The following is an 18,768-nucleotide window of genomic DNA, read 5'->3' on the forward strand; positions in this document are numbered from 1 at the left end:
CTCTCTCTCTTTCTTCGTAAGACTTTTTCTTCCTATCCTTCAAACTTTAAATACACGGTTTGCTCTAAATACCTCCTTTTGTCTGTTCTACGTTCTTTTTCTTTGTTTGTTTTCATTTCTGACTTGAATTTCCTTTACTTTTGCTTTATTATTTCAACTTCTTGTTTTCTTATTGGCCTTTTTTTCCTTTCGTGTATTCGCACTTATATTGTTTATTTCTACCAATGCCTTTTCTCCCCTTTTTTTCGCTTTGCATCATTTATCATTTCCAAGCTCTTTTTAAAAACGAAGCACTGAATATTCCATTCTTCCAACTCTTCCATTTTATAATGTTTTTCTTGAACTTCGTCATACATTTCTTTTATATATGCATTCTCTCTCTCTCTCTCTCTCTCTCTCTCTCTCTCTCTCTCTCTCTCTCTCTCTCTCTCTCTCTCTCTCTCTCTCTCTCTCTCTCTCTCTCTCTCTCTCTCTCTCTCTCTCCTCTCTCCCCTCCCACCCTCCCTCCCTCTCTCTCTCTCTCTCTCTCTCTCTCTCTCTCTCTCTCTCTATATATATATATACATATATATATATATATATATATATATATATATATATACATACATATACATATATATACACATATACATACACATATACATACACACACACACACACACACACACACACACACACACACACACACATATATATATATATATATATATATATATATATATATATATATATATATACATATATATATGTATATATATATATATATATATATATATATATATATATATGTGTGTGTGTGTGTGTGTGTGTGTGTGTGTGTGTGTGTGTGTGTGTGTGTGTGTGTGTGTGTGTGTGTATACATATATATAATCCTAATTTATTTTCAAACTCGTTCAGCTTTTAAAATAACCTACGTTACTGCTCTCTGTTTCAACCCTAATTAGCTCCTCTAAGTAGCTTGTTTCTGATACTTTATTTACAACTGCTCGATTTTGGTAATACATTTGCATGTGTGTGTGTGTGTGTGTGTGTGTGTGTGTGTGTGTGTGTGTGTGTGTGTGTGTGTGTGTGTGTGTGTGTGTGTGTGTGTGTGTGTGTATGTGTGTGTGTGTGTGTGCGCGCGCGCGCGTGTGTGTACGCATCCATGCGTGTGCGAAAATAAGAAGAAATGTAAATAACGACCCAACTGCTTGTTCGGAGTGAGGACCGGCGCGCCAGCGTTCCCCCTGCCCAGTCCTCCGTCACGTTGGCGCCTTCGCTACCCAACGCAGTCCGTGAAATCCAAGGAGTGGTAGAGAACGTTTATCAGCAGGTAGGACTTTGTTGTAAACAAGTTTGAAAATAGTGGTTAATGGTGCAGGGAGCGACACATAAAGATTAAGGGAAATGGACGCTGCCATCTTATAGAGCACAAAAAATAGAGGAAACAGGAAAGTTTTCCTTGTATGATTTGAAGATTAATGTAAAAAAAAAGGGGGGGGGGGGACTTTCCGTGCATGAGAACCAGGATTACAGTTAACAACAAAATATAAGAAAAAAGTGGGTACCGTTGACGAAAACCAAGGGAAAACGTTCAAGTATGTCAACCAGAATTACAGTAAAGAATTGTATGGAGTGGTTACCTTGACGAAAACTGATACTTTTCATCTATGGCAAAAAGTATGCAAATCGAAAATAAGGGAGATGTAGGACAGACAAAAGTGAAGATCGCCCCTTCATTTTCAAAGTTCCTTCCATGTTTACTTCGCGAGAATCAAAACAAATGTGACGCGGAACTCATTACCAAGTAGTCCTTGTATTGCTACGCGCTCGTGAGAACGAATATTTTGTCATTATCAGCGTCCGGTTTTCTCGAATTCATGTAATGCATTCTTTTCCTTTTATTGTTCTTCATTTACGTGTTTTGGCAAGTATTGATACTATTCTGTACAATAAGCTTGTGTGGATGTGCGTTTTGCCACTAGGAGATTTGACAGCCAGTGACGCCATTACGTCGAGAAAAGCCGTTGAAAAATGATTCATTTTAAGTGCTGCATCGATTCCGGGTCATTTTAAAAGCCATTTTGTGGATATACGGGACAAATAGACATTAGTCTCTATTACAGCCTGATATTTGAACCCATCCAGTGCCGCAAATAGCGAAAAAAGGGATTAGAAAACAAGCAATTGTGACCGTAGACGGAGTTTCGCGATATAAAGGTGTGTGGTTTTACCCTGGGGGTATATATTACCACAGGGGTCTAGGGGGCGTGTCCCCCTGGCTAGGCGAATATCAGACTATATACGAAAGATAGGAAAGCACCTATCCTACCATTAAAAAAAATACTAGCGCCATCTCTGGTAAAAGTTACCGAGAGTGACGCACTGAGATAGAGAAAAATGGACACTGCCATCTTGTGGAGCATAAAAAATAGACTAGGAAACAATATAAATAAATCCGCAGCGGCCTCGTGTTTCCCGGAAAATGAGGGAAATAGGTTCTGCCTGTCACCGCTCAGAGACTAAGTCCACAACACCCTCAAAATGGCAGTCCCTAATTTCTCGTTTTCTATTGCTCCATTTCTTAAATTTTCTATATATCCATTTTCTATAAGTATCGCGTTTTCCTTTGACCATAGGTCTTGCGTTTTCTGTTGACAACCATGGAAATCATTTCCGATTTGTTTTTTATTTCCATTATATTCTCTTATTTCTAACATTTCCTTTAGTTTTTTTTTTATGCTACTACATATCTTTGGTTGCTCTCTCAAATGTAGTTGCGGTTTTATGTAGTTTTTCCTTATCATTTCTATTACCAGATTCTTAATTATTTAACAATACTACTGCTTGTTTACCGTAATTGCCTCATATATCGGAACAATAAACTCGCGGTCGCTTGCTCACTCACTCACTTAAGCCGGTGACATGGCAGCAGCAAGCTCGAACTTTTGTCGTCAGTGTGACATGGGGTATGTTCTTTTATATTTAAGTAATTTGTAATTGTATTGTGTATATTTTATTAGCTCATATCATTACAATTTTACTGATAAATGTTATTTATGGTAGGTACGGGCAATTTTGGCAGCAATACGGCGGCCAGGCCGACCTCTTGCTCGATCTGTGCCGGTCGCACAACTTAATCACCCAAAAATGTAATTGTCCCAAGTGCCGTGAAAACTGCCGCATATAATGAATACTATTTTATTGGCCCACCCTGAAGAAAATAAGATTCCATCAGTTCCTCCTCCTCGCCGCTGCTCGTCTTACCCCCCACACTGACGGTATGTGGCAATTATTTTTTTTAACGAAATAGATGTCTCTTGGCACGAAGTGGTAAGAAATAGGGATCCTTATAGGTGTATTTATTACCACAGGGGGTCCAGGGGGCAGAGCCCCCTGGCTAGGGAATATATAGATCGTAGGGAAAATTTTTCCTGCATGTCAACCAAACGTACAGTAAAATAAGTGTATGGAGTGGTTACCTTGACAAAAACTAAGACGCTTTTCATCTATGGCAAAAGGTGTGCAAATCGAAAACAAGGGAGATATAGGACAGACAAGAGTGAGGATCGGCCCTTCATTTTTTAAGTTCCTTCCATGTTTACTTCGCGAGAATCAAAACAAATGTGACGCGGAACTCATCACCAAGTAGTCCTTGTATTGCTATGCGCTCGTGAGAACGAATATTTTGTCATTATCAGCGTCGGTTTTCTCGAATTCATGTATGTAATGCGTTCTTTTCCTTTTTTTGTTCTTCATTTACGTGTTTTGCGAAGTATTTATGCTATTCTGTACAATAACCGTGTGCGCCTGCGCCTTTTGCCACCGGGAGATTTGACAGGCCAGCAGCGCCAATACATCGTGTAACGCCGGTGAGCAATGTTTTATTTCGAGTGCTGCGTCGATTCCGGGCCATTTTTAAAGCCCTTTTGTGGATATACTGGACAAATAGACATTCGTTTCTATCACAGCCTGATATTTGAACCCATCCAGTGCCGCAAATGCTGAAAAAAGTGATTAGAAACAAAGCAAATGTGACCATAGCCGGAAGCGAAGAAACGTTCGGTGTTTCGCGATATAAAAGGTATGTGGTTTTACCCTGGGGGTCCAGGGGGCGTATCCCCCTGGCTAGGTGTTAATATTACCACGGGGGTCCAGGGGGCGTAGCTCCCTGGCTAGGCGTATATATTACCACAGGGAATCCAGGGGGCAGAGCCCCCTGGCTAGGGAATATATAGATCGCAGTGTATAAATCCCACAGGATTAAGGTTATGTTGGTTTATTGGTTAGGACGCATTGTACGATTACCACGGGGGATCTGGAATGTGAAATCCCGTAGATTTTTGCCGAACAATGGGTATGGTTCCCGTAGAGTTTTTTCGAAAGCTGGCGCGTCGGTCCGTAGAGTTTGAAAGATGGCGGCGATGTCCGTAGAGTTTCTTTATCAGATTTTAAGCGTTTTTTTTTTTTTTTTTTTACTTGTTTTACACATTTCTGTTCTGTTTTCTTCTTATTTCAGCCTGTTTTACCCCACAATTTCCCTGATCTACTTAATGCCCTCCCCTGCTATCGGGACTGGAGAATGCAACTGAAAATATCATCAGATTCGTTGTCATCTCGCGAAAACAAATCTGATGGGTATGGGTCCAGTTCCATCCAGCCTTCTGTTATATAGAAAATAATATATGCAAACGAATCTAAGAAACTCATCTTCTATGCAATTCCGTCGCAACTCAAAAATAACGAAGTTATTAGACACGGAAGTGTCTGAGCACGAAATGAAAAACGATCTCAATATTTTAAAAATCGCCATCCGATATCCTTTCCTACTTTTTGTAAACAAAACAATGATGCCGCTTTATTTGCAAAATTTATCGCAATATTTCTAGTTTCGTTCGTAGAAAACCCCCACATCAACTTACATGAAGGACATTTTATTTCTTCCCAAAGGGATATGACATTACATGAGTATTACTATGATAATATCGTATATTTACAGAAACCAATACAAATCTTACTCTACGCAAATCGATGTCTGCCTCATTACGTGTAAGAGGGGCCTGAAGAATTGCGCGGTAAATTTGAAATCCAGTATGTTGGCGTACCAAGTGCGCGCGAAACATTTTGAAATGAAATAGTACAGCGCATGCGCGTGGCAATGTCACGAGAGCTAATAGTATTACATAAAATGTTTAACCAATCACATGGCACCACCTGCGTGATAGGTATGTATAGTGGTGAAGTAAAACCATTGTAATAACTCTTTACCAAAATGAAGGACGCAAGGTGCGAAGGGTGCAATCCTCACTGTTATAAAATTATTTCGGAATATTTTGGGCAAAATGAAAAATCGGTTTCATTTCTTAGGGAACACGGTGTTTTGCCTAGGTCGGTGAGTTGCCCACATTATAATTTACCTTGCAAATAGCGATTACACAGGCACGTTCCTGCAGGGGACACATTTGGAACCATTTAAAGTAGTTTTGTTTGTTAATCATTGGCTTCAGAAGCACTGGGATCATGAAACGGTCATTAAATGCATTGGCATTTCAAAAACAAGTAGCGTAGGTTGGAGTTTTTGTTCAGAAGTAACCCAAAATTGGTTACAAAATCAAAATTCTATCGGAGGTGCCGGTGTAATCGTTGAGATCGACGAAACGCTGCTCGTGCGCCGGAAGTACAACAGAGGGAGGCAACTTAGTCAAGTGTGGGTCTTTCGGGGTATTGATTCTAAAAAAAATCGTGGTGCCGTTGGTAGGCAGTGATAGAAGTGCAGATACGCTCATACCCCTAATAAAACAATTCATTTTACCGGGAAGTGTCATGTAGTGATGGGTGGGCTGCCTACCGTAATTTAAAACATGGGTACGAGCACCTGGTAATTAATCATTCAGAGAATTTTGTAGACCCACACTTCTCACATACCCACACACACAATATCGAAAGGGTTTGGCGTGATTTAAAAGAATATATAAAGCGTCTGGGTATGCGAGCAGATTATTTGCAGCAGTACATATCTCGCTTCCTATTTATAAAATCCTCTGAAGCCCCTCTCCATAATTTTTTCACCGAGGCCCCAAGGTGGGAGAGCTAGAGAGGGTCCCCTGCCTCCCCCTATACCAATGGAGCAAGATAGCTCTTCTGAGAGTGAATAATCAGGTAAGAGTAGGAAAAATCTGTATCGCCGGTTACTTAAACTATAATTTTACAGGATTTACCAGAAGTCAATATTGTGGAAACCTATATAAATTATATCCGTTTTCACAAATATGGATATCCGAACCTGTTTTACTTTGAAAAATGGGCACTTGTTGGTAAATTAGCGGATTACACTTCACAAACAAGCACAAATGCTAGCCAATGAAAACTTCAATGACGTCAGAGTTTTTTGACCAATCAAAATTTGATTATTCGGAAATCCCTGCCCTCGCCCGGGAAAAACGTTGTGTGTGTCCGTCCGCTGTGAAAGTAAGTGTTCGTGTGAAAAAATATATTGAAAGCCGGCAAAGTTTTACAAATCGCAAAATACATCTTCCCCTGGAAATACTACCTCGTCGAAGTCGACGTATTATGGTGAAGCGTACTAACGGAGGCGCGACGATATAAGGTTTGTACAATCAACTTTGATATAACGAGAACCGGGTAAAATCTTCAAAGCTTGTTTGAGAATAACATCCGCGGAAACTGCGTGCGCCGCAACAATTGCGCGACAAGTAACTGTCAGTAGCGCATTTTATTTATTTATTTATATATATATTTTTTCTTTGCTTTGTATTATTTGTTAATGCTATCAATACATAAAGTACCGTTGCTATTCGTGGAACAGTTAAGAAACCCTTTTGTATAAAATTGATACCGTCATCAGGAAGTTTCGAAACGCATTTTCAAAATAAAAAGCTGCTTTTGTCCAATCATTGATCTAGTGCATTTGGAATGTTTTAGTATTGAAAGCCGGCAAAGTTTTACAAATCGCAAAATACATCTTCCCCTGGAAATACTACCTCGTCGAAGTCGACCTATTATGGTGAAGCGTACTAACGGAGGCGCGACGATATAAGGTTTGTACAATCAACTTTTGATATAACGAGAACCGGTAAAATCTTCAAAGCTTGTTTGAGAATAACATCCGCGGAAACTCGTGCGCCGCAACAATTGCGCGACAAGTAACTGTCAGTAGCGCATTTTATTTATTGATTTATATATATTTTTTCTTTGCTTTGTATTATTTGTTAATGCTATCAATACATAAAGTACCGTTGCTATTCGTGGAACAGTTAAGAAACCCTTTTGTATAAAATTGATACCGTCATCAGGAAGTTTCGAAACGCATTTTCAAAATAAAAAGCTGCTTTTGTCCAATCATTGATCTAGTGCATTTGGAATGTTTTAGTATTGAAAGCCGGCAAAGTTTTACAAATCGCAAAATACATCTTCCCCTGGAAATACTACCTCGTCGAAGTCGACCTATTATGGTGAAGCGTACTAACGGAGGCGCGACGATATAACATTCCTTATATGATGAAAATATACACGGCCATCTATTTACTCTTCATATATATGCGCTTTTAGCCGTTTTTACGTTAAAAAAAATCCATACTTATTTTCTCACACCTATTAAGATTTTTAATTGCTTAACTACTCAAACCATGCAGCCAATGCTGAAGCTATTTCGAGTATGCAAATAACACCTGCACATTTCTAGAATACACCGGTGACCTGCCTCATTCTTCTCAGTGACAATGACTGTGTGTTCTCTGTGCTATATATATATATATTTTTTAAATCATGGACTTTTATCAACTGAAAAAAAAGTGTGAAAAGTGTAGTGCGAATTGCAGACTAAATATTAAGAAAAAAACTTTTAGATGCAACAAATCGAGAAAAATTCACAATAGAACTGTGAGGTGTAATTTTAAAACTATTTTCCATAAAACATGGTTTGCAAAATCAAATCTAGACGTTGAGACAAATATATTTTTTGGTTAATTTTTATTTGAAAGATTATTTCTCTTACGCTCTGGTAAGAGACGAGTTGAAACTCTCGGGCAAAACAATTTGTGACTGGGGAAGTTTTTGCCATGAAGTACTCATTGCCTGGTGCTTAAACAGTAGTGCTGAAAAGATCGGTGGCCCTGGCACAATTGTAGAGATAGACGAATCCAAGTTTGGGAAAAGGAAATACAATGTGGGCAGATTGATTGAGGGCCAGTGGGTTTTCGGTGGGGTGTGCCGTGAAAGTCGGATTTTTTTTTTTATTCCGGTGCCCTCCAGATATGCTGAGACCCTTCTAGAAGTTATTAAAGACCGCATTAAAGAAGGGACCACAATCATTAGTGACTCCTGGAAGGCATATAACTGCCTAGATAAAGAGGGCTTTCAGCACCTGACAGTAAACCATTCCCACAATTTCGTGGATCCCGTCACTGCGGCTCACACCAACACCATCGAGCGTAAGTGGCGGGAAGCGGCAAAAGTACCGCATTACGCAGGAGGAAGTATCATTTTGTCGTTTATCTGTGCGATGTTTCTGATGAGCATCCCGGATTCAAATCAAAGACTGCATCGCTTCCTCCTTGCCGCTGCTGATTTGTACCCTCCTCAGTAAGATACGTCATCATATCATATTCGTTTTTTGTTTTCTTTTGTTTTACACTGCATAAGAGAGATAAAAGGGGGGAAGTCCGGTATAGGTAAAGTTTTGACTAGCCGTCTTTAAAACGGAAAATAATATATGCAAATGATAGAGCAAATAAATCTAAGAAACTTATCTTCTATGTACTTCCATCGCAACTCAAAAATAACGAAGTTATTGGACACGCAAGTGTTACAGACCCTCAAATGAAAAACTATCTCAATATTTTAAAAATCGCCATCCGATATCACTTCTAACTTTTTGTAAACAAAACAATGATGCCGTTTTATTTTGCTACATTTATTGTAATATCTTCATTTCGTAAGTAGATAACTTCAGAACATACTTACATGAAGGTGATTTTGTTTCTGCATAAAATAATATGAGAATGCAAGAGTAATACCATCATAATATCGAGTATTTTCAGTAAAGATTAAATATCATACTCTGCGCAAATCGATGTGTCTGGTCCATATTACGGGCAAAAGGGAACTGAAGAATTGCGCGCGATTTTCAAAACCAACAATGTCACCGCCTGAAGTGCGCACGAAACTCTTTGAAACTTTCATTGTACACCACCTACGCGTGACAATTGTCACGAGAGCCAATAGTATTACAGGAAATAGTACAAACCAATCACATGCCACCATTTGTGCCACACGTATGTATAGTGGGCAAGGAAAGCAAATGTACGAAATCTTTGCTCAACATGGAACGCAGGTGCGTAGGTTGCGATCCGCATTATTATAGAGTTATATCTGATTATTTTGAAAAAAATGATAACGCTTAAAAATTCCTGAGAGCACACGGTGTTTTGCCAAGAGCGGTAAACTGCCCACATTGCAATTTACCTTGCAAATACCGTGAAGATCGACATATGTGGTATTGTGGCAGATGGAAAAAAATCGCAAAGACGAAACGGCGTAAAAGTTGCGTTTTCTCGACCAGCGATTACACAGGCACGTTTCTGCAGGGGACACATTTGGAACCTTTTAAGATAGTTTTGTTTGTTAATCATTGGCTGCAAAAACACTGGGATCATGCACAAATTATGAAATGTATTAGTATTTCTAAGCCAACTAGCGTAGATTGGAGGAGTTTTTGTTCTGAAGTAACCGAAAATTGGTTACAAAACCAAAATTCAATAGGAGGTGCCGGTGTAATAGTTGAGATCGACGAGACGCTGCTCGTGCGCCGAAAATACAATAGAGGCAGACAGTTGAGCCAGGTGTGGGTCTTTGGGGGTATTGAGCGTGTGACTAAAAAGAAATTTATTGTGCCACTGCTTGGTACAGACCGCAGTGCCGACACGCTCATACCCCTAATTAAGAAATATATAAAACCAAACAGTGTGATATACAGTGATGGATGGGCTGCCTACCGTAACCTACAACATCATGGTTACAAACATCTGAGTATTAATCATTCTGAAAACTTTGTAGACCCACACGACCCACAAATACACACACAAAATATTGAAAGATTGTGGAGAGATGTAAAGGAGTGGGTAAAGCGGCCAGGTATTAGAAGCCAATACATCGCACAATACCTGGCTCGATATTTATTCATAAAGGAGCATGAAAACTCCCTCATTCATGCTTTTTTTTTTGCAAGCGGCTGAATTGTACCCCCGCAAGGCGGCCGCGAGCGAGTACAGCCCCTCCCAGCCCCAGTTCCTCTCGACGAGGATAGCTCTTCCGAGAGCGAAGAAAATTAGGTAAGAGTTCAATTACCTAATTGTTTACACGCATATAAAACAATAATAATGTGCATTTTACGTATTAGAATACAAATACCATGTTTTCGCTCGTGTAACGACACAAAATCATTTGAAATGGTGATAATAAATGATTACTGTCTGAAACACTAAGAGACAAGGAACAATGCAAACGACCAATTACTGACAGCTTTGCGATTATATGCTGTTACAAACAGCGACAAATTCTAGCCAATGAAAACTTTAGACAATGACGTCAGAGTTTTCTGACCAATCAAAATTCGATTTTTCGGAAATCCCTGCCCTCGACCGTGAAAAACGTTCAGTGTGTGTCCGTTCGCTGTTAGAATAAGTTGACGCGTGAAGAAATATTATATTGAAAGCCGGCAAAGTTTTACAAATCAGGAAATATATCTGCCCCTGGAAATACTACCTCGATGAGGTCGACGTATTATGGCGAAGCGTACTAACGGAGGCACGACGATATAAGGTTTGTACAATTAACTTTTATATAACGAGAACCGGGAAATTGTCATATATATTGCAGGAAGTATTTTTCAAGAAATAAGCAAATTCATGCAATAAAAAGCCTTACTTCTAATTGGACCATAATACAGGCAATATTAAAAAATAAATATTTCCGATTTGGCCATTGCAAACGACCGCAGTTGAATGATCGGGTGTGCCGGCTCAGCGCGCGACGAAATCGGGCTAAAGCTTCCGTAGTTCCGTCGGACGGGCAAGTATTTTAAGCTGCGCGGCATGAAGCACCGCCACGGCCTCCGAAGTATTTTGGCCTCGGGCAAAGGTCAATAAATTCCATCTTACATTTTGAGACAAGTACAAGTATTGAGCTGTTGCAATATTTGACAATCATCACTAAGGTTTGCAAGCTCTGTTACTAAATTGCATTCACAGTTTGTTGTTTGAGAATAACATCCGCGGAGACTGCGTGTGCCGCAACGATTGCGCGACACGTAACTGTCAATATCGCTTTTTTCATTTTTATTTACTTTTTTTTATTTGTTTGCTCTTTTTATTATTGGTTAATGCTATCAATAAATGAAATACCGTTGGTATTCGAGGAACAATTAAGAAAACCTTATATATAAATTTGATTCGGTCATCAGGAAACTTTCGAAACGCATTTTCATAATAAAAAGTTGCTTTTGTCCAATCATTCATCTAGTGCATATGTACTGCGCGTCAATCAGGCAAAAAGTAATCCCAGATTTAAGCGCAGAATAGAATACCGTCATTTTATAGATGAAACATGGCTCTCGTCCCCGTAGAGTTTAAGCTAACCCGATTTAAAGTTATTTTAGTGTTTTTGCTCTGTTTTTTTTTTTTTTTTTTGTGTATAAATCATGCAAATTCCTCCCCAAAATACAGTGCGAAGCCGACTCTTACATATTTTATCTACTTTGCCGTCGAGGAATAAAAGTTCCGCCAGTCATCAACGAGTCAAATGCGACGGAAATCATCATTATAACAGCGTTAAACCACGAAGGGAGATTCCATTCCAAAAAAAATGGTTTCGAAAGTCGGAGGCTGGTTGAAACTTGAAATTTACCGGAAGTCCTTGGCTAAGTAAATAAATATACAGGTAAGACGAGTAAAAAAAAAAAAAAAAAAAAAAAAGACCTGTTTCAAGCTTTATCTTGCCGTGCATATCGAGGTGAAGAGAATGTTTGCCGGGGGGGGTGTTGGGGGGCAGAGCCCCCCATCATCCCTCCCCTCGGGTAGTGCCTGACGGGCACGCCCAGTCAACGGCAACTTGGACTGTGGAGTAAATGTTGTGTCGTTAACGTGTGCGCTTCTTGCTCTTTCCTAATTTTTATGGCGGGCATAATCGAACACTCGTATTTTTTTCATCATAAATATGGAGTTTGGCTCGCATTTCCGAAAAGTCGAATTTCTTTGCATTCATAATTTTCTTTGGTCATTTACCGACACTCAAATCAAACTGAGGCCATTCTATACTCCCCCCCCCCTCCCAAACCCCCGGTTCCCCACGTGTCCCCCAAGACTGTTGGCTGGAGTTGGGGGACTTAGTCTCTGGCGAGTGCGTCCATACCGTAAAGAATTATCAAAGTTACCGAGAGTGACGCACTGAGATAGAGAAAAATGGACATTGCCATCCTGTAGAGCATACAAAAATCGAGTAGAAAGCAATATAGTTAAATCTGCAGCGGCCTTATATTAACCGGAAATGTTTACCTTGCGAGGACCAAAACAAATGTGACGCGTAACTCATTACTGCGATCTCCCAAGCAGTCCATGTATTACTACACGCTTGTAAGAACGATTTTGTAATTACCAGTGCCCGTTTTTCCAATTTCATATATTTAATGGATTCTTTTACTTTTATTATACATCTTACGCGTTTTGGTAATTATTTACAATATTTTATACAATATCATTGTGCGCCTGCGCGTTTGCCACCGGGAGATTTGACAGGCCGTGCAATGCCATTACGTCGAGAAACGCCGGTGAGCAATGTTTTATTTCGAGTGCTGCGTCGATTCCGGGTCAATTTTAAAGCCATATTGTGGATATACGGACAAATAGACATTAGTCTCTATCACAGCCTGATATTTGAACCCATCAAGTGCCCCAAATGGCGAAAAAAGTGATTAGAAACCAAGCAATTGTGACCATAGACGGAAGCGAAGAAACGTTCGGTGTTTCGCGATATAAAGGTATGCGGTTTTACCCTGAGGGTCCAGGGGGCTACGCCCCCTGGCTAGGCGTATATATTACCACGGGGGTCCAGGAGGCTACGCCCCCTGGCTAGGTGTAAATATTACCACGGGGGGTCCAGGGGGCAGAGCCCCCTGGCTAGGGAATATATAGATCGTAGTGTATAAATCCCACAGGGTTAAGGTTAGGTTGGTTTATTGGTTAGGACGCAATGTACGATTACCACGGGGGAACTGGATTATGTAAAATCCCATAGATTTTTGCCGAACGACGGGTTTTATTCCCGTAGTTTTTCGAAAACTGGCGCATCGGTCCGTAGACTTTCAAAGATGGCGGGAACGTCCGTAGAGTTTCTTAGCCGATTTTAATCGTATTTTTGTGCTTGTTACTTCGTTCGTCGGACAATGTTTGGCTCGGGTTTTCGAAAAATCGACTTTTTTACGTTTCATAAATCACTTTCTTTGATATCTGCAGGTTCCTATTGATATCCAGTGCTATCCATTATTCCCCCCCCCCCCCCTTCAACCCCCGGTTCCCCACGCTTCCCCCAAGATCGTGGGGTAGAGGAAAGATATAAAAAATCAGATTTGGGTAACAATTACCGCGGATTACACTTCACAAACAAGCACAAATACTAGCCAATGAAAAATTCAGAAAATGACGTCATTCCTTTCTGACCAGTCATAACTCTTTATTTCGGAAAGCCCTGCCCTTGCCCACAAAAAAACGTTGTGTGTGTCTGGCCGTGTGAAAAAAAATTTATTGAAAGCCGGCTGACTTTTATGAATTACAAAATACACCTACCCCTGGAAATACTACCACGTTGAAGACGACATATTTGGGTGAAGCGTAATAACGTAGGCGCAATAATATAAGGTTTGTACAATTTAACGCATGATGAGAACCGGCAAAATTTACATATTTTTTGGGCGAAATATATTTCAAGTAATAATCAATAGGCAATAAAAACCTTTGAATCGAATAGGACAATAATACACGCAGTATTAATACCAATTATTACTCATTTAGCAACTGCAAACGACCACAGATGATTAGATGGTTAGGCGTGCCGTCGCCGCGTGCAACGAAATCGGGCGAGAGCTTTCGTAGTTACGCCAGACGGCTAATAATTTCAAGCTGCACGGCATGAAGTCCCGCCACGGCCTCAGAAGTATTTTAGGCTCATGCAAAGGTCAATAAATTCCATCTTGCACTGTAAGATATAAACATTGAACCAATAAATACCGTTGCTCTTTGAGGAACACTTAATAAAGCCTTAAACACAAGTTAAATACGTTCATAAGGAAACGCATTTTCATTTTAAGAAGTTGCTTTTGTCCAATCATGATTTAATGCATTTGTGGTGGTCAATCGTGCAAACAATAATCCCGGATTTAAGCGCAGATTTGTATACCGTAATTGTATAGGTGAAACATGGCTCATACCCCGTAGAGTTTCAGCAAAGCCGATTTAAAGTTATTTCAGTGTTTTTGTTCTGTTCTCCTGTGCGTAAATCATGCTAATTCCTCAACAAAATACAGTGCGAAGCCGACTCTTACACATTTTATCAACTTTGCCGTCGGGGAATACAAGTTCCGTCACTCGTCAACGAATCAAATGCGATGGAAAGAAACAGCAGAACAGCCTTGAACGAGGGGAGATTCCATTTAAAAAAAACACGAAAAACGGAGGCTGGATGAAACTGGAAATTTACCCTTTTCTCTTATTTCAGCCTGTTTTACCCCACAATTTCCTTTGTCTACTTCATGCCCTCCCCAGCTATCAGGACTTGGCAAATCACATCAAGATTGTCGGCTGAAGAATGCAACTGAAATGATCATCAGATTCGTTCTCATTACAAAAAAAAAAAAAAAAAAAAATCTGATATAAATATTGTTAGGGAAGACCCGGTTGTCATTTTAGGAAAATTAAGCCAACCGGGGGTTGGTGGGGGGGTTAGAGTGGCCTCCGTTTGATTTGAGTGTCGGTAAAGGACCAAAGGCATTTCAGAATGCAAAGAAATTCGACTTTTCGGAAATGGGATTCGAACTTCATATTTAAGGAAGATCAAAGAATGCGACTTTTTGGAGCCAAACTTAATTTCGATTATGCCCGCCATAAAAAGTAGGAAAGAGCAGGAAGCGCACACGGTTAATGACACAATTCATTCCAGTCCAAGTTGCCTTGACTGGGCGTGCTCAAACATTCTCTTCACCTCATATGCAAGGCAAGATAAAGCTTGAAACAGGTCTGTTTTTTTTTTTTTTTTTTTTTTTTTTTTTTTTTTTTTTTTCCCCACTTGACTTACCAGTATATTTATTTACTTAGCCAAGGACCCCCCTCTTTTATCATTTTTTTCAGTGTAAAACAAAAAAAAACAAAAAAAAAGGATATGACGACGTACTTTGCTGCTGAGGGTACAAATTAGCAGCGGCAAGGAGGAAACGATGTACGGGCCACATAACCAATAAAATGGTACTTCCTCCTCCCGTAATGCGGTACTTTTGCCTTCACTTCCCGTCACTTACACTCGATGGTGTTGGTGTGAGCCGCAGTGACGGGATCCACGAAGTTTAGGGAATGATTTGCCGTCAAGTGCTGAAAACCATCTTTATTTAGGCAGTTATGTGCCTTCTAGCAATCGCTAATAATTGTGGTCCCTTCTTTAATACGGTCTTTAATTACTGCTAGAAGGGTATCGGCATCACTGGAGGGCACCGGAAAAAAAAACACGGCACACCCCACCGAAAACTAATTGGCCCTCAATCTGGCCACATATTTCCTTTTGCCAAACTTTGACTCGTCTACCTCTACAATTGTGCCAGGGCCACCGATCTTATCAGCACCATTGTTTAAGCACCAAGCAATAAGCACTTCACGGCAAAAACTTCCCCAATCACAAATTTTCTGTTTCAATTCGTCTCTTACCAAAAGCGTAAATGAAATGTTTCAAATAAAAATTAACAAAAAACATTTGTTTCATTGTCTAGATTTGATTTCGCATACCGGTTTTTATGGAAAATCGCACTACACGTTTCACTCTTTTCAGTTAATAAAAGTCCATGATTCTGTTTAAAAAAATGATAATGTCTTCTGTTTTTCCTTGAAATTTAGAGTGGAAGTCTAATACACCACCATAGCAACGGCTAAAAGTGAATATATATGAACAGATTGTCATATATATTTTTATCATATATGGAATATTATACTGAATTCTAATGAGCAATTAAAATCTCTGATAAACTGCCGCCACCTGATTGGACGTGACACTGATGATGTAGCTGCGCAGTACGACAGAACCGTGTGCGAGTTGCGCGGCAAATGGAGCGCCGAGTGGGCTTGGGCAGTGAGCGTCGCTGTCTGCGATCTTTTTCCTTAATTTGTGGCGTTACCGTTCGTGTCTGCAAACTAGTTCCTGTACCGACGACTGTAACTTTTGTTCTCTGCAAGAATATCATCAATTTGCCCTAGCTTAGTGTGCCCATACCGTAAAGATTAACCAATTAATCAACTCAGTCAAGTCCTCTTTGAAGGAAGCTTTAATGCTGTATAGCATTCATATGCATAGGACAAAGTTTCCAGATGCTCATTTATAATTGCAAGTGCATACTGCTTAAGTATAGCAGGGGAGACCATCTTTTTGGGGGCAGTCGTATAATATACACTTATGTCCGACATTTTCCACGGTGGTACAAGAACGTCCATGTAGTCTTAGTTATGGGTATGTTCAACTGAGCTAAGTGTTTACATATTACTTGTATCCATGGATTTGAGTACGAATCATTCAAAGTTAGCTCCTCTATTCTGTATTTTAGTTGTCTTTGGAACTATGTACTATGGAGGGGTTCTCTAATTTGACAACAAATATGGTATTTATGTATAATAATCTTTCGTAAACAGAAGGTAAGTTTAGTTCAGTTCTCATATTCACAATCCTTGTTGTTCTAGGGGCACTAAGAATGATTCTCATTGCTTCATTTTGTACATGTTCTAAACTAGTCAACTCTGATTCCTTGAACACTAGGTGCAGTGCATGATGATCTGACTGACCGTATGTATGACAAGTAAGAGTCTTGAAATATTGACATTGATACCATAGTCTTTGCCAACAAGTGTCCTAAGTGACTTCAGCCGCTCGCACAGCCTTTTCTTCAGGTTTCTGATGAACTCTTCATCATTGACAATCACCCCGAGGTACTTGTACTGATGGCAGAGATCTAGCTCAATGTCATTTATATGAAACCTTGACAGAGGGATTGTCTTTGGGTTAAGATCCTTTGCATTTTTCAGTCGAGATTATCAAGCCACACTCAATAGCCCTTGCTGAAAGTATATCTAGAATCCCTTGCATTCTTTCCTTGGATGAGGATGCAAATATCATCGTCATAGCAAATAGTGGAGTCATTGCCCTCAAGTAATCTATGCCTTAGGATATTAAATAGCATGGGACTAAGTACACCCATACTTTTGTATGAGTACTCTTAATGCCCCTGAAGAGAACCTGAGCCGACCGATTCGATACATACATTTGAATCCATTTTAACAATTTTCCCTGAATACCAAAACTATCTAGTTGATCAAGAATTATTTCTGTTTGCAATATCAAAGGCAGATTTAAGATCAAGAAATACGGTGTGCATGCCTGGGTTTGTTAAGTATTCTGCAAAACAGTGCTGACTGCTACGCCCTGGGAGAAATCCATACAGTTTGGGGGATAACTTAGCATTTTTGCGATACATAAGCCTGTTCAGTATTATCCTCTCAAGTACTTTGCATAGACAGGGGTCAAGGAAATGGGCCTGTATTTGTCAGTATTATGTTTAGGTATGGGAATAATTAAGCTTTTAGTCCAGGGGCTTGGGATGATTCCTTGTGATAGGCTGAGTCTATACAGGTGCAAAAGTGGGTTGCTACTAGTTAGTAGTAATGTAGTGAAGGACTCTGTAAGTAATGCCATTTTCGCCAGGGACGGTTGCCTTACCTTTTAGAAGGGCATTACATAGTTCCCACTCGGTTATTTCGGCAAAGTCGGAGGGGTCAACAGTAGCACAGGCAACTGCCATATTAAAGTTCCTATCTATTTTCGACTTGAGTTGATCTTTTATCCCTTGTGGAAGTAAGTTTAGTCGAGAATTCCCGGCCCATTGCTCTAGCAGCATATTAGCCTGTTCTTGTGAACTGCGGTGTTGAGAGGTTTATCTGTCAGCCTATTAATTTTTCTCCACATGTCTGTCACAGAAGTTTGACTATTGATACCTTGCAGGAATTGTTCCCAGTGTTTACTACGAATCGATTTTTAATTCTCTAAATTCCTTGTTGGCTTTAAGAAACTGCAGATTATCTGTCGTCTAACTATCTTTATAACAATTAGCAAGCTCCTGGACCCGTTTGTTCCTTGGCCAGAATAGGGTCATTCATCCACCTCCGTTCATGGGAGGCCTGGGGCTTCTTTTTCTTTGAGAGTTTTCGTGAACAGACCCATATGTTATAGTAGTCGGTGACAACTTTGATTGAATCCTGCGAGAATTTTTTAGTTGTTTCATAGGTGTTACACCAGTCATAGATGTGTGCCTTGAAGTGATGCTCCAGTCCCAGGGGGATAATTATTCTGAGCCTAGGTGATTTAGGGGCTGAGTCGCTGTCTGCAGTATAGTCTGGTACAAGAGTTAGTACAGACAGTACCATGAACTAAACCTGTACTTAATGCTGTTATCCTCTAATATTATGAATTATAGAT

General features: G+C 39.9%; 1 protein-coding gene across 1 annotated transcript; it reads left to right on the plus strand.

The window, feature by feature from the left end:
* Nucleotides 1-5,251: 5,251 nt before the first annotated feature.
* On the plus strand, nucleotides 5,252-8,642 carry LOC119575901. The gene is made up of 5 exons (XM_037923438.1): nucleotides 5,252-5,265; nucleotides 5,408-5,684; nucleotides 6,191-6,293; nucleotides 7,632-7,652; nucleotides 7,980-8,642. Exons 1-5 carry the CDS (start codon nucleotides 5,252-5,254, stop codon nucleotides 8,582-8,584), a joined length of 1,020 nt encoding a protein of 339 aa, XP_037779366.1. The 3' UTR covers nucleotides 8,585-8,642.
* Nucleotides 8,643-18,768: the final 10,126 nt, after the last annotated feature.

Source organism: Penaeus monodon, chromosome 8, assembly GCF_015228065.2.
Source record: "Penaeus monodon isolate SGIC_2016 chromosome 8, NSTDA_Pmon_1, whole genome shotgun sequence".
NCBI classification, from domain to species: domain Eukaryota; kingdom Metazoa; phylum Arthropoda; class Malacostraca; order Decapoda; family Penaeidae; genus Penaeus; species Penaeus monodon.

Coding starts and splice junctions, on each gene's coding strand:
- LOC119575901 (XM_037923438.1), top strand. Junction 5,685..6,190: donor GAGGGAGGCAACTTAGTCAA/GTGTGGGTCTTT, acceptor ATAATTTTACAG/GATTTACCAGAAGTCAATAT. Junction 6,294..7,631: donor TGAAAAATGGGCACTTGTTG/GTAAATTAGCGG, acceptor CAAACCATGCAG/CCAATGCTGAAGCTATTTCG.